Source organism: Staurois parvus, unplaced genomic scaffold, assembly GCF_062004578.1.
Source record: "Staurois parvus isolate SC_StPar_1 unplaced genomic scaffold, SC_StPar_1.0 ptg000503l, whole genome shotgun sequence".
Classification (NCBI taxonomy): Eukaryota; Metazoa; Chordata; class Amphibia; order Anura; family Ranidae; genus Staurois; species Staurois parvus.
Window position 1 is genome coordinate 415,764 of NW_028318299.1, and position 15,983 is coordinate 431,746.

The 15,983-nt window shown below is 40.8% G+C and overlaps 1 protein-coding gene across 2 annotated transcripts in view; it reads left to right on the top strand.

The window, feature by feature from the left end:
• LOC149451950 (uncharacterized) overlaps positions 1-15,783 on the top strand; it is a 46,548-nt gene extending 30,765 nt beyond the window's left edge. The window contains exons 9-16 of one of the 2 annotated variants that reach the window (XM_089689905.1): positions 853-1,096; positions 3,478-3,669; positions 7,851-7,879; positions 8,613-8,669; positions 9,862-9,933; positions 11,322-11,411; positions 11,502-11,558; positions 15,213-15,783. In XM_089689905.1, the coding sequence (XP_089546031.1) occupies positions 853-1,096; positions 3,478-3,669; positions 7,851-7,879; positions 8,613-8,669; positions 9,862-9,933; positions 11,322-11,411; positions 11,502-11,546 (729 nt within the window). In that variant the 3' untranslated portion in view covers positions 11,547-11,558; positions 15,213-15,783. The remainder of the gene's footprint in view (positions 1-852; positions 1,097-3,477; positions 3,670-7,850; positions 7,880-8,612; positions 8,670-9,861; positions 9,934-11,321; positions 11,412-11,501; positions 11,559-15,212) is intronic. The other variant, XM_089689906.1, reaches the window with a different exon arrangement.
• Positions 15,784-15,983: the final 200 nt, after the last annotated feature.

Consider the following 15,983-nt stretch of genomic DNA (forward strand, 5'->3'; position numbering starts at 1 on the left):
TTTAGGCGATCTCTGAAAACCTAACTCTTCAGGGAAGTCTATCCTGCCTTCAGCCAATAATGGATTCTTCTATTCCTTCTACTAGTTCATCATCCACAGTTATTACCTTTTGTACCACCAGCCCCTGACTCTTAGATTGAAAGCTCCCAGGGTCAGTCCCTCCTAACCCTCTTGTATTGAACTGTATTGGTGCTGTATTGTCTCCCTTTATTTTGTAAGGTGCTGAGTAAACCTGTTGGCGCCATAAATCCTGTAAAATAATAATATTTCTGAGATTATTTCAGTCCCACCGAGGAGCTGCCATGGATCTATTTGGACCTATGGACTTTTTAGTATAGTCCTACACACCCACAACGCATTCATGTGTATGATGATGTTGTAGCCTAACTCTATCCCTGCCTGCACCATTCTCAATAATTTGCTGCGTTTCAGTTTATCTCTAGCCAGCTTTGGTTAGCATAGTCATAACAAACCCAATGGCAGTTTTTGTCTGTGACCCACCGTGGAAATTCCCTTCCTATCCCTATAACACAGCAGAAAGTAAGAGGACATTGCCCTAATTTGAGGGGAAATCATCCTTTATATAGTTTTCACCCATCTTTCTCCTACCTCCGGTTATGGTAACAACTTTAAAATTTTGGATTGTCATAAAATTCTTTCACGGTGATAAGGGTCACCAAGACTAACATGGTGGGTGAATCTACCCAGTAAAGTCATAGTGGGAAAATAAAAATCTGATTGGGGTTCTAACCCTTCCACACTCTATTTGAAACTGAAAAAAATAAACATTGTTTGGTGTGCTCCTTTAAGTGATATGTAACATTCTTCTCGCCATTCACTCTGGCTGTGCAGCCTCCGGTCATCGGAATCTTCTCCCGGTGCTCAGAGTATACCTGGCTGTCGGACGTGCTCAGAACTACAGGAAAGGTGGTTCCATTCTTCATCACCAACTACAACTCCTCGGAGTTCAGGGTCCGGGTCTCACAATGTTCCTTTGCCATATTGTATCACTCCAAGACCAGGGGGAGGCTCAGCATCACCGACGTCACCGACTCCCTCTATGACAACGAGGTCACACACATGTCAAAAGCCTTGGGTGAGTTCTTATACATTTTTATAAATGATCATACAATTTTTTTTTAACATGAATTATTATTTAATTATAGTTATAAATTGTAGTATTAAATACCAATAATGATTGTCCGATTTAAAAATGAGGTAAAGTGTCAATAAACCCAAATTTATTTTTTGCATCATTGGCTTTAAAATGAATTGCTCTTTCTGTACGCTCAACATTTCTTTCATTACTCTAGTCTTAGAGAGTCAGAGTCAATAGACAAACTATTGATAGGTTGCCAGCGGGAAGTATCGATAGTATAATTGATAAGTATGTCACAATATTATGTATAGTAATAGTATAAGTATTGATAGTATAATTGATAAGTATGTCACAATATTATGTATAGTAATAGTATAAGTATTGATAGTATAATAGATAATATTGATAGTTTCAAAAAACTCTTAGATGGGCATCTTAGTGCACACAATATACAGGGATATGGGATATGATCTATGAGCACATACACACCCACACAGGTTGAATTGGATGGACTGGAGTCTTTATTCAACCTTACCTACTATGTAATTATGTAAATACCCGGCTGATTCTGTCATTTTCCCCTTCTTCCTTATTCGGATTGGTCATGCTATATCATCCGATCCTCCATCTTTAGCATTGCCACTCTCTCTCTAGTTTTCCTTTGGGAGGAAGCCATGTTCTATTCTGAGCCCTTACATTATTTAAAAAAAAAAACACATCCTCGGTTTCCTGTTAGATATGCATGCTCCTCCCTGCTGGGTACTGGGTATTGCAGACATTAGCTGTGCAATCTGCTAATCACTCTATTAGAGTGTAATTAGGCAATTGATGAGCAGATTACACAGCCAAATTAAGCCAGTAGCACTCAGTGCACAGCAAGAAGGGCCATGTGCATATAAAGCAGGGGTCTCCAGACTTTCTAAACAAAGGCCAGTTTATTGTCCTCCAGACTTTAGGGGGGCCAGACTGTGGCCATTGTAAATAGAAATTGTCCGAGCATCAGTGGGAGTAAACATTGCATCTTGAGTATTAGGAGGAGGAATAATGTGCCTTCACTTGTGTCAGCGGGATAAATAGTTCCCCATCATTGGCATCAAAGGGAGAAATAGTGCCCCATCATTGTTATCAGTGGGAGTAATAGTGCCCTATCATTGGTGTCAGTGGGAGGAATAGTGCCCCATCATTGGTGTCAGTGGGAGGAATAGTGCCCCATCATTGGTGTCAGTGGGAGGAATAGTGCCCCATCATTGGTGTCAGTGGGAGGAATAGTGCCCCATCATTGGTGTCAGTGGGAGGAATAGTGCCCCATCATTGGTGTCAGTGGGAGGAATAGTGCCCCATCATTGGTATCAGTGGGAGGAATAGTGCTCCATCGTTGGTATCAGTGGGAGGAATAGTGCCCCATCATTGGTGTCAGTGGGAGGAATAGTGCCCCATCATTGGTATCAGTGGGAGGAATAGTGCCCCATCATTGATGTCAGTGGAAGGAATAGTGCCCCATCATTGATGTCAGTGGAAGGAATAGTACTCCATCATTGATGTCAGTGGGAGGAATAGTGTCTCATCATTGGTGTCAGTGGGAGGAATAGTGCCCCATCATTGGTATCAGTGGGAGGAATAGTGCCCCATCATTGGTGTCAGTGGGAGGAATAGTGCCCCATCATTGATGTCAGTGGGAGGAATAGTGTCTCATCATTGGTGTCAATGGGAGGAATAGTGCCCCATCATTGGCGTCAATGGGAGAAATAGTGCCCCATTGTTGATGACAGTAGCAGGAATTATGTCCCATTGTTGGTGTCAGTGGGAGGAATGGTATCCCATTGTTGATGTCAGTAGCAGGGATATTGTCCCATTGGTGTCAGTGGGAGGAATAATTTCTTGTATCAGCGGAAGGAAAAATGGACCAAGGGCTGGATAAAGGCAATCAGAGGCCACAGTTTGGAGACCACTGATATAAAGGAATGACAGGTATGTGTTCTTTCTCATAATGCTTGGCTGCCAAGCTTTATCACACACTGAAGCTGATCTCTGCATCACTATTGTGTTGTGAGTGGTGGAGGCACATGGGACACATCACATAACCTCAAGATAAAAGTAGGCAAAAAAGGTTATCTGAGCTTAGAAAATGTTATGAGGTTTTTTATTTTTTACATCACTGAAAGCTAAAAAAAAAAAGAACTTTAGAAGATTTTATTTCGCATTATTGCAACACAATTGTGTTTGATTCCTGATAATGGGGATGGTTCAGTATTTTATTGAGTTTTTTCTGCCTGGACTTCATCTTTAAATTTCATTTTCTCCTACTCTTTCCAAAATCTTTTGCAGAAGTCACTGCTGTGATCTTTGACATCTCATGACATTTTTATTTCATCACACAGGTAAGGAGAAGGTTCTGGTTGTGGTGGATGATGTGGACGACAGCAGCGATTGGGCAAAAAACAGCATTTTCCAAAGCCAGCCGACCATCCTTAACCAGACCAGAGACCTCTATCTCTTCACCAGGGAGGAGAAAGAGAATAAGGAACGGATCAAAGAGAAGTTGAAACCCATCCTGAATACACTCACTCGGGGTAGGTCTGAGGAATCCTCCAGCGCTGAGGTTGGGAAACATGAGAATGTGCTGAAGGCTATGGCGAATGGTAGTGGAGGGTCTCTGGCTTGAACCTTGATATAACATATATGTAAACGTTTGTAGGTCACCTCACAAGGGTCCCATTTATTTCTACAGTTCCACCAGCAGACTAGTCCTGAGGACTGAATGTTGTGTTGTAAAATGTAGCATAATAGACTAATTTTTTCTGAATATACTGTACTTTAATATTTCTGTCAATATGGGAATCATGTAATATCTGTTGGCACCCAGCAATGTCGCCTATGTCAAGGCTCTAGTCTTGATGGGCCTTCGGGTACTGATTTCCAGAAATGGGTTGCACAGGAAGAACTCTTAGAAACATTATCTAAGGCTTACAAGAAGGTTGGAAAAATGTTAATCTACTAAAGTCGAACACCACAGCAGCATGTGATCAATCCCAAGGTGTTAAACTAGGACCATGTTTAATGTCTATTTCCTGGTCCCTAAAGCCAGCACCAATTCGGAGCTACATTCTACTCATAACTCTTCTCAAACTCACTGCACAATGAGGTCTGATGTTCTGCTGAGTGGCATTGAGATGCCTTAGGCTCAAGAAATCTTGAATCTCAAAATCTGACCCATCTGGCTATTCAGGAAGAGCTAACAACTGGCTAGCTCTACATTGTAGATCCTCCAGTATAGGCTATATGATCTATGCCTTGGCTCTGGTCATGTTACCAATGAATACTGGAAGGTCAGATTCCAGCTATTGCCATAAAGGGAATGCTCTTCAGCCTCATTTGTGTATCATGAACACCAAACCTTAGCCAGTAGTAGCTGGTCACATTCAACTGGACTTGTTCTGTAATGTTGGTGTCGTTTCTATACAACCTCTTCAGCTCTAATGTGTTCCAGAAACATGTCCCAACATTTGTAGCCACCTGTCTAGCTCAGTCAAAATAATCCAATCACCATGGAATGTGTATAATATTGTTTTAGTCGAAGGACTAAAATTGTCCGGTGCTTATCTGTTCCTGTCCTAATTTATGACGCTAGCTTTGGAATGTGCGCACATTGGAAGAGACTCACGCTGACACACAACTTCAGTCTATGAATAATGAGATGTGAGATGTGAATGAGAAAGTGACCTTATATATGCAGAATGATGCGAGAGTCATGTGACAACAGCATAAGCATTATATTAGTCTTTGATTGGTCATTTCCACACAAAAACAATCTCCGTCATGGTATAGGTGTGATCTTCTTCCGTCTTATCTTATAGAGAAGAAAAACATTCTTTTGTTTCCCAAATCACACGGTGGGAGGGGGGCAGTGTGTGTGAGCAGACATTTCTTAAGCAAGGATTTCTTATAGTACCACAAAGCCCAGCAGGCAGAAAATATTCACACAACATATGTATTAAAGTATAAAAGTAAATATTTATAAAACTTATAGAAATAGCGTATATATATATATTCAATAGGAAACGAAATAGGCATTTTACCAAATCCATCACAATATCAGCTGGCTATAATTACATGATCCCATCCTATTGTGCCCTGGAGTCTGTAGCAGGTGTTAATCATTCAATTTACATGGTTAATGGTGTGAATTGTTGCCATAATGTCAGGGTAAAAAATGTTAAAATACTATATGTGGGAGACAGGTGGTGCCAAAGGTCCCTAACTATTGTGATTGCGAACCAGTTTTCTCTCATTCCAAAATGTGCACCTCGCTGCTTGTAGGTAGGTAGAGTCTACAGTCTCTATAGCAGGTGGCATTTGTCCGTAATGGCTATGCAGCTGGAGGAGGAAGCCGGGAGACACTGGGTTGACCTTGGCAGCCATCTTGGGCCATGCAAGTCACATTCCGTTCTCCTTGTCAGATGTTGTCTTTAGCTCAGGACTATACACTACTACACTTCTCTCTACTCTGGACTGTTGTAAGTGTCCTGGTCAGATGTTCTTGTACTGTTTTACATGTTCTGCAATATGTTGTTTTTGGCAATCTGGAACTCTGTGTTTCCTGCCACCATGCTGCACCTGTTAAGTATACCTTTTGAATGAAGGACATCAACTCCAATTCAGTTGCATTCATCTGTTATAAGTTTACTGAAGAACTTATAATGTACATTGGATCACAATGCATGCAGAACAATGTGATAACAATAATTACATGGAAAAGCCTTTTTATATCATTCTTACACAATGATTTCCTATGACGGGCATAACATCAAATCACAAGAAATTCCTACCTGGTTGTCTCAGCACAAACTTGGATCACTCTGACCTCTTGGACAAGATAAAGGTTACTTGTCATAATTACTCAAACTATAATTACACAAAAGGGGGCCAAGGGATAATAAAATAGTGATTTCTGAGAAATGATCATGATTGTCCAGCCATATCTCTCCATCTCCGCCACCCCCTCTGCCAATCCCTCCACTGGCTTCCGATTGCGCAACGGATCAAATTCAAAATCCTAACACTGACGTACAAAGCCGTCCACCATACTGCCCCGAACTACATCACTGACCTAATATCCAAGTACCGCCCAACACACACACTCCGCTCCTCACAAGACCTCCTTCTCTCTAGTTCCCTGGTCTCCTCCTCCCATGCCCACCTCCAGGACTTCTCCAGGGTGTCACCCATCCTCTGGAACTCCCTGCCCCAACCCATCAGATTATCACCTACCCTCCTCTCCTTTAGGCGCACCCTGAAAACCCATCTCTTCAGGGAAGCCTACCCCACCCCCTGCTAACTTGCCAACCTCCTCCACTCTGCCTACCACTCCATCCCCCACAGCTATCTCCTCCTGTGCCACCATCCCCTCCCTCCTAGATTATAAGCTCGAAAGAGCAGGGCCCTCAATCCCCTCATGTTTTGCATTGTATTGGTATTGTTCTGTCACATGTTCTGTCCCCCTTTGTAATGTACAGCGCTGAGCGAACTATTGGCGCTTTATAAATACTGTATAATAATAATAATAATAATAATATCATTTCTCGGAAAATAGAAACCACATCTGTCCCAACAACAACAACAAGGTATGGTACAAAGGTTATATAATACCAAAATAATTAAAGAGCAGAAAAACAAGAACAAAACAGTTATACAAGAGGAACATTGAATATATCTTTGAATATACAGTATATGTGTATATAGATGATATGATGGTCTGACTCCATTTTGTTTTTTCATCTTTACACACCCACCCAACATGCTTTTAAAAGAATGTTCCATTTCCTTAAGCTGTAGGAAGACTGATAAGGTTTGACCCTTAGAAGTTGCTCTTCTACTTTGGGTCATTTCATTTTTTCATTGGGGTATTGTTTTGTCTCTCCAATGTTCAAGTCTTTATATTCTTTGCTACCAGCACTGCATACACCAGGTTATTTCCCTTGTGTTTGGGTGTTGGGTCTTTTGGATGTACAAGCTTCTCTCTCAGAGTATTGTTGGGCTTGAAGGATGTAAGGATGAGATGTTTGTAAAGATCTGTGTTTTTCTGAAACTCCAGCTACATACGGGATGACTGTATTAACCAATGTGTTTTGCTTTTCCCCTCTCTCCAATGGTCCAGTGTGTTTGCTTGACTTTGTGGATGAAAGCCCAATCCATATAGCAATAATCTTTCAGAGCTCCTGTGATGTTTGCGTTTTTTTGTCTTTAGAGCCTGTCTTTATTATGACTATCTCAGTGTTGCAGAGTTTTAATAAACCCCAGTTTGAGTTTAAGGGGATCGTGAGGGTAAAAGAACAGATACTGGTCCTTGTGGGTAGGTTAACACAGACTTCCTGGCTCCATGGTAATCTGTTTATGTAATCATAACAAGGTGATTTCATAAACTTCCATACCTGCCATCATATTCTTGGACAACCAACATCTGCTTTGACACAACCCATGGTGATTGGATAAGGGTGTCTGTGCTATTTATGTGGACATACGTGCTGGGGTATCGTCCTCAGAGAAAGTGGCTTGGAGAAGCTACAAATCATCTTCAACATTACAGATCAATGTGTCAACGACCACCACCAGTTATACAATGACCCGGATCAATGGCAAACTTCAAAAAACACACCAAACTTTACATGATACTTTTTTTTTCATTGTAGTAAGTCCAATGTAAATGGTATGTAAGGAGATTTCTAAAAATATACATTTTGTTTTCCTTCTTCAGCGTCATCCAGTTATCTGATATTAGATGTGGTAAGTATAGCAGATGTGGTGAGTACGTACAGAGCGAGTCTATAGGCCAGATTATATTGTGTATTTTTCAGAGTGTTCTTGATTAATATTCCCATATTGTGGATCATCTTTCAGTTTCCTATGTTTTTTTTTACCATGGTAGACAAGGCAACTCCACTTTCATTGTTGTACTAGGTACAGTCTATTAGGATCTAATCCATCCGAAACAGGGTGATCTTCAATGACTGCTATCATGGGACTACAGAGGGTTCGGTTTGTTACAGCTCTGTCCTGAGGTTAGGGAGAGATTAGACTCCAGTGGTGCTGGAAAGCTCATGCCTTGTCCTGATTTAATTGAATCAAACAACCATTTTGGGTGGAGTAACTCAATATGTAGAGATTTCCTGAAAAGGGGCATCTTGGACATCTTTCTCTCCATGTCCATTTTTCAATTAATTTTGCTCCCTGAAAACCCACCTCTTCAGGGAAGCCTACCCCACCCTCACCTAACTGTCGCTCTCCTTCATTCCTCCTACCACTCCATCCCCCACAGCCACTTCCTCCTGTACCACTACCCCCTCCCTCCTAGATTGTAAGCTCGAAACAGTAGGGCCCTCTAACCCCTCGCCTGCTGTTTGTAGTTGCTCTACTGTTTCATGTATTGTCCCCCCCTCTATTGTACAGCGCTGAGCAAACCCTTTGGCGCTATATAAACTCAATGTAATGTAATGTAATTTTGTTTCCTATTCTACAGGTAGGGATTCTCATCCTGTATGTGCCATGGATTCGTTATTACATCACTGTTTATCACGTGAGTAAATGTTTCAGTTTTGTATCTGCTACACAGCTGGGTTCATACAGTTCCATGGTTCCAAAGTACTGAACTGACAGCAACCAATCAGAAATCTGCTTACACTGTATCAAATCCATTTCTGTGTTACTAATCTTAGCAGTTTTGTCCACTACTCTCCTCTAAAGGAAAAAATATACACAGGATGGCCATGAGTCAGTTGACCCCTGACCTGACCATCATACCTCTATGAGCTTGGCCTTTAATATGGAATTGCCTCCCTTTGCATCTTAAATCTTTACCAGTCTCCATTCTTCTGGGAAGACTTTACGCCAGATTTTGGAGGGTGTCTTTGGGAATGTGTGTCCATTTTTGAGGTCATGTGCTGATGTTGGATATGAAGACCTGGCTCACAATCAGCATTCCAATTCCTTCCAAAGGTCTCAGTGGGGTTGGTCACACCATGTCTTTATGGAGCTGGCTTTGTACACAGAAGTACAGTCACCTGGAACAGAAAAGGGTCTTCACCAAACTGTTACTGAAAGGATGGAATAGCACAATTTTCTGCCATGTCTTTGTATGACATTGCATTCTATGCAGGAAGGTAAAAAACCTGTATGCAGCAGCCCTCCCTAATACTCAGCTGCGCCCCCTCTCAGTTCAGCGATCTGCACAAGAACCATGGCTTCTCATTGGCTAAGACAGCAGTGGTAGCCATTGGCTCCCATTGCTGTCAATCACAGCCAGTGAGCCAATGAGAAGAAAGCAGGGGATGGGGCCGAGCCATAGCTCTATGTGTATTATGGGCGCATAGAGCTTGGCTTGAGAGCAAGCACGCACCAGTGCCCCAATAGCAAGTTGCTTGCTATTGGGGGCACTGGTCAAGGGGGAGGAGCCAGGAGTGGAGCCAGGTGGACCCAAAAAGAAAAGGATCAGAGCTGCTCTGTAGAAAACTATTACACAGAGCAGGTAAGTATGACGTTTATTAATTTTTTTTAAAAGCAAAAACTTTAGTACCACTTTAAATGGAGATATCTCCCTGCCAGAGTCATCAAGAGATGTAAGATCCTGGACTACTTCTTTATCATCCACCAGATGCAGAGTTTTCACTTCTAGGCATGGTAGCCCTTTAAATACAATAAATATTGTATATACAGTAAATAAACCCATACTGATACAATGTAAATATATTGTTTTGTTTCTCTGTGTATAGGGCGCTACCTTGATATTATCTAATATTGGTGGTTCATTGCTGCTCTCTGACTTCCGGCATCCCTCCAGATTGGTGAGTAAATATAATAATATAAATTGTTCCCGAATGACCAGAATCGAGTGTATTGAACATATACAGTCAGATTGGATGTACATAATTGTAGTTAATTTATTCTTTTTTTGGGGGGGAGGGGGATTTGTGCTACTAGGGACGATCGGGGGGATTTGTGCTAGGACTGAGGATTTCGAGGGGAAATGGGGGGGGGGTTGTGCTAGGATTGAGGATTGTGCTAGGAGGGAGATTTTTTATTAGATTTGGACTGGAGAGAGTGGATTCAAGCTAGGAAAAAGGTGGGGGGGGGCTCATACATCTGGGGGGGGGGGCATTTAACAATCTAGCACCTTCACCCTGGTCTGTAGATGACCTTCTCCCAGCCCTGCTTGAAATCAGTAAAGCTACAGAGTTAAAGTAGATGTAAACCTGAATAAAAGGTCATTTTCTCTGTGCACCATGTATCTTAAACCAATACGGAGATTTTTTTCCACGTAACATCCGTTTTTCACCTTTTTTATTCATCCCTTTTCCCATCTTTGTATCTGATCTCCTCCAACCTCCTTCAGCCACTTCCTGTCTACATGCACTCGCCACAGTTTCAGCTGCACAGCATTACTATAGCCTAGCTTCCTTGGGCAATTTGTACTAGTTTGGCCACTTTTAGTTTTCACCAGAGGAGCATGTGACAGGGTGACAATGCAGGATCACAATTAGGAGATACTGTAGGTGTCACCCCATAACAGCACGGTTGGCAACATCTTAAAATAATTAGGAAGGGCATCCTGAAGGGAACACTATTGGACATGGTCAATAAAATGGACGTTACTTCCTGGCTTATGGCTTGTAGTGTGGCACCCTTCCCCCTTTGAACCCCTTGGAGAAAAAAGCTGTATCTGGTGCTGCTGGCATGGAACAAGTCTGTAGGCAGTGAATCAGAACTCTTTATCTGCAAATGGATTCATGAAAAAGGTAAGACCAACGGGTAAACCCGACAGTCACGCATCTAGGAGATCGGTGTTGGCAACCTCCATATTATTCTCAGTGTCATCTCTTGGGTTCAACAAACACATCTCAATCAGCTGAGCTGCTCTTTAAAGTCAGCGCTAGGGAGGGGATTAGGGGAGGGGCCTCTGAAGTTAGAAATTACTGTTTTTCCCCACGACAGCCAATTGGATTCAAGCTTTAATTTCCCAGTAAAGTTTACTCTCATTGGCCGCTCTGAGGCAATATGGACAGTCTTTACTTTGAAGACTCGGATAGACAAGGTCTATCGTATCAAATGGTAGAACTGGTGTTAGTGAGAGAGTTTATCAGTTGTTACAAGAAGAAAATCTTTAGATCCAAATGAAAACATATATCAATATTGAGAAAAAAAAATAATAAAATGAATAACAATTGTCTTTCAGGACTTCTCAAAGACAGGCCTCCTCGCTCTTCTGTTGGTGATGGTGTTGGAATTATTGGATGTGAATTGGTATCAGCCAGTCGTGCAATATGTAAGTGTGGGATATCTCTGCGTCATTTATTAAATATACTTTTCATTCTCTCAGTAACAATTTCTCTTTTTTATCTTTCTCATATAAAAGGTCTTTTTTATTGCGCAGTTGGTTTCCTCATTGCTGTACGCATAAAAAACCACGAGTGTAAGTAAATCACCATAAAAGGGGCAAAATGATGGCACAAGTAATAAGTGAACTTTCCAGCCCTGCTGGCTGTTTTGCAGAGATTATATATTTGAGGTTTACCAATTATTGATGTGATCTCTTATGGTGTCCTGTAATAAATGTAAATGGGAAAGTGAGTGATATAGTACAACCTCCCATTGGAGAACGTCATCCCTGTAAAAATTACTACTAAAACTGTTTATTTAGAAGGGACTTCAAATATATCGCCAGTGGATAAAACAAACAAAAGCAACTATCTTTAAAAATGTATACACTGTCATTTTTATACATTACAAATATAACAAACAAAATCTTTAAAAACACCAAGAAAAGACACCAGTGGATTGTATGAACAATGGTGACTTGGATTGTAAAGTCCCTGGAGACTATTGATTTCAGGTTGATGCGTTTCATGAGAAACCAACTTCCCCAGGACCTCAGATCTACACCAATAGATAAGTCACTATAATGGTCTCAAATTATTACATATTAAACATTATGCACAAACCTATACAAGATCTTTTGTACCCTAACACCAGTAATTACATATAACTAATAATACAGTTGTTTAAATATCCAACCACCTATTATAATGTTTATAATCAATGAGATAGTTGAAAATCTCAACCCTTAATAAATATATATGTATGTATATACGACTACTAACATTCAATCACATGTGTGTTACCACATGCATATGCAAATTCCCACATATCTATACAAAGTTACATAGTTAGTCTGGCTGAAAAAAGACAAAATTCCATCCAGTTCAACCACAAACAAAATAGTTATAATCCTACACCCACAGTTGATCCAGAGGAAGGCAAAAACCCAGCAAAGCACGATCCAATTTGCTCCTGCAGGGGAAAAATTATTTCCTGATCCTCAGAGAGGCAGTCGGATGTTCCCTGGATCAAATTTACCTATAAATGTTATATCCAGTTATATTCTGTGTATCCAAGAAAGAATCCAGGACTTTCCTATAGCAATCCACTGAGCTGGCCACAACCAACTCTTGAGGGAGTCTATTCCACATTCTCACAGCTCTTACTGTGAAGAAACCTTTCCGTGTTTGGAGATTACATTTATTTTCTACCAGACGCACAGAGCGCCCCCTTGTCCTCTGTGATGACCTCAGGGGGAATAACTACACCGAGTTCACTATATGAACCACTGATGTATTATACATGGAGATCATATCCCCCTTATGTATTATACATGGAGATCATATCCCCCCTTATGTATTATACATGGAGATCATATCCCCCCTTATGTATTATACATGGAGATCATATCCCCCCTTATGTATTATACATGGAGATCATATCCCCCCTTATGTATTATACATGGAGATCATATCCCCCCTTATGTATTATACCTGGAGATCATATCCCCCCTTATGTATTATACCTGGAGATCATATCCCCCCTTATGTATTATACATGGAGATCATATCCCCCCTTATGTATTATACATGGAGATCATATCCCCCCCTTATGTATTATACATGGAGATCATATCCCCCCCTTATGTATTATACATGGAGATCATATCCCCCCTTATGTATTATACATGGAGATCATATCCCCCTTATGTATTATACATGGAGATCATATCACCCCTTATGTATTATACATGGAGATCATATCCCCCCTTATGTATTATACATGGAGATCATATCCCCCCCCTTATGTATTTGCATGGAGGTCATATCCCCCCTTATGTATTATACATTGAGATCATATCCCCCTCATGTATTATAGATGGAGATCATATCCCCCCCTTATGTATTATACATGGAGATCATATCCCCCCCTTATGTATTATACATGGAGATCATATCCCCCCATATGTATTATACATGGTGATCATATCCCCCCTTATGTATTATACATGGAGATCATATCCCCCTTATGTATTATACATGGAGATCATATCCCCCCTTATGTATTATACATGGAAATCATATCCCCCCTTATGTATTATACATGGAGATCATATCCCCCTTATGTATTATACATGGAGATCATATCCCCCCCCCTTATGTATTATACATGGAGATCATATCCCCCTTAATGTCCTCTTCTCAAGAGAGAATACATTTAGTTCCTCTAATCTCTCCTCATAGCTGATCTCCTCCATGCCTCGTATCAGTTTGGTTGCTCTTCTCTGTACTTTCTCCAGTTCCCCAATGTGTGACAATGCATATACTGTATATTCAAGTATATAGTATACATGATATCACTTCCATACCTTTACAAATGTATTAAAGTTCAATAAGATTCATATTTATCTGCTAATATTCCAAAAAAGATATCCATCTCGTATGATAAAAGAGAATGGGAGACACACAGGAAACCGGGGGTGGGGGGGGGGGTGGCGTGTCTGGTGCATGTATGTCACTGGAAATAGGAGAAGGTATTCCAAAATAAACCCATTAAATAAGAAAAAAATCATTTGTCCTCACAGATCTACATGGCCAGGGCTATACCCCCTGCCCCAGAGTACAAACAGAGCTTACCATTAAATGTACCATTCAGAGCAGACATATAAGAATTTGGACTCCCAAAGAAAGTTTCATAAGTCCTCATAAGATGTATAGGGAACCGATATAGACGCCTGAGCCTGCAAGGAGAAACACAAGCAGACAGCCTGTATAAAAATAACTATATGTAATCAGGTTATCAAATAACACTATAAGGTACCCAGAAACTTCGATCTTCTCACCGAGCATACAGCTTCCCTGGGTCTCTCCAAGAGGGCGTCCAAATGATCTGGAGCTATTCCCTGAGCCGCAGTTTATGTTCCGGATTAGAATGCATCAGGAAGCGGACCGGAAGTGATGTTGGTGCTCTATTTTTATGTTTTTAACCTGGGCATTTAAAAGAGCTACTTTTTCTGTTTGTATGTATGTATGTACTGGTATGTATGTATGTACTGGTATGTATGTATGTATGTATGTATGTACTGGTATGTATGTATGTATGTACTGGTGTATATGTATGTATATATGTACTGGTATGTATGTATATACTGGTATGTATGTATGTACTGGTATATATGTATGTTTGTATGTATGTATGTACTGGTATGTATGTATGTATGTACTGGTATGTATGTATGTATTTATTCTGCTGGAAAGCATGTTGGGGATCTTTGTATTAACAGGTAAAGTGTGCAATCAATACCTTTACCTGCAAGTGAACTCATCTATCTAATAGAGTGGAAAAGCTTTGCCAATATTCAGATGTTTTCAGATCTGCCAAAGGGAGGATCTCAGATTACATTTAGAACCAGTACAGGAAAGGGGAACATGAGCAGGACAATCCACCAAGCAATATAAATATTCTCCAGCACTCAGTCCAGCTAATCAGCAGAGAAAACCTACTTACACTTTATGAACAGTGACGGAGGTTTTTATTCCAAGGATCTGCAAATACACTTCAAACCACTCAGCCGGGTCTGTCAGGTCAAGGCTCCTCTGACAAATGCCGTCCTAAACTATCTGAGCTTCCAACACAGGGTGTACTGTTTAGTGTCTTCACCATGTTTGACAGGTTCTCTTCTTTTGTGTGCTGGTAGAGATACAATGCTGATGTCCTTAATACTTTAACTTCACAACTCTTTTTCTAGGCAGCACCCTAATACTGGAGGCAGTGAAGAGGACAATATGAGCATCGTATAAGAGGCCAGAACAGGAGCAGACTCCAGAATCCACTCTGGTGTAAAACCAATGATGAAGTCCTGGGTGATGGCTTCCTCTGACTCTTGGTGCTTTAAAAGGGCCTATATACACCTAATATACTGATCTGTCTCCCTTCCTTTCCCTTTCCCCTTCTCTTTCCCTTGCTTTCCCTTCCCATCCCTTCCCTTCCCCATTTGATTTTTCTCTCCCTCCCGCCAAGAGCTCCACTTTATCATAGTACACCCTGAATTAATCAATCCTCCCTATCCCACAATGTGTCCACAAGGGCTTATTTTGTTATTATTATATCATTTATTAATCCACAAGGGCTTATATCCATGATTCCACCCCCCTCCCCACTCCCAAATAATATTCCCTCTCTTCCCAGACCTTTTTTTTTTTTTTCCTACGCTGCTCTATAAAGGGAATAACTTATATATTCCGCTTGTGAGTTTATTTTTGTATATGACACAAAGCAGATTGAAGATGTATAATAAAAAATAACTGTGTTTTACAACATTTTCTTGCATGGTGATGTGAACAGCCAGAGCGAATGACTGTTTAAATGGCAGTCATTGTGTAATGAGAACTTCCCCTAATTTAACTATAAAAATCAATGTAATCTGTGTGAAGTCTTATCATTTCCATGGTTCCTTTAGGATATAGATCGAATCAGAAAATGATCTATGAAACAAGCCCAACTCATGAGGAGTTTCAAT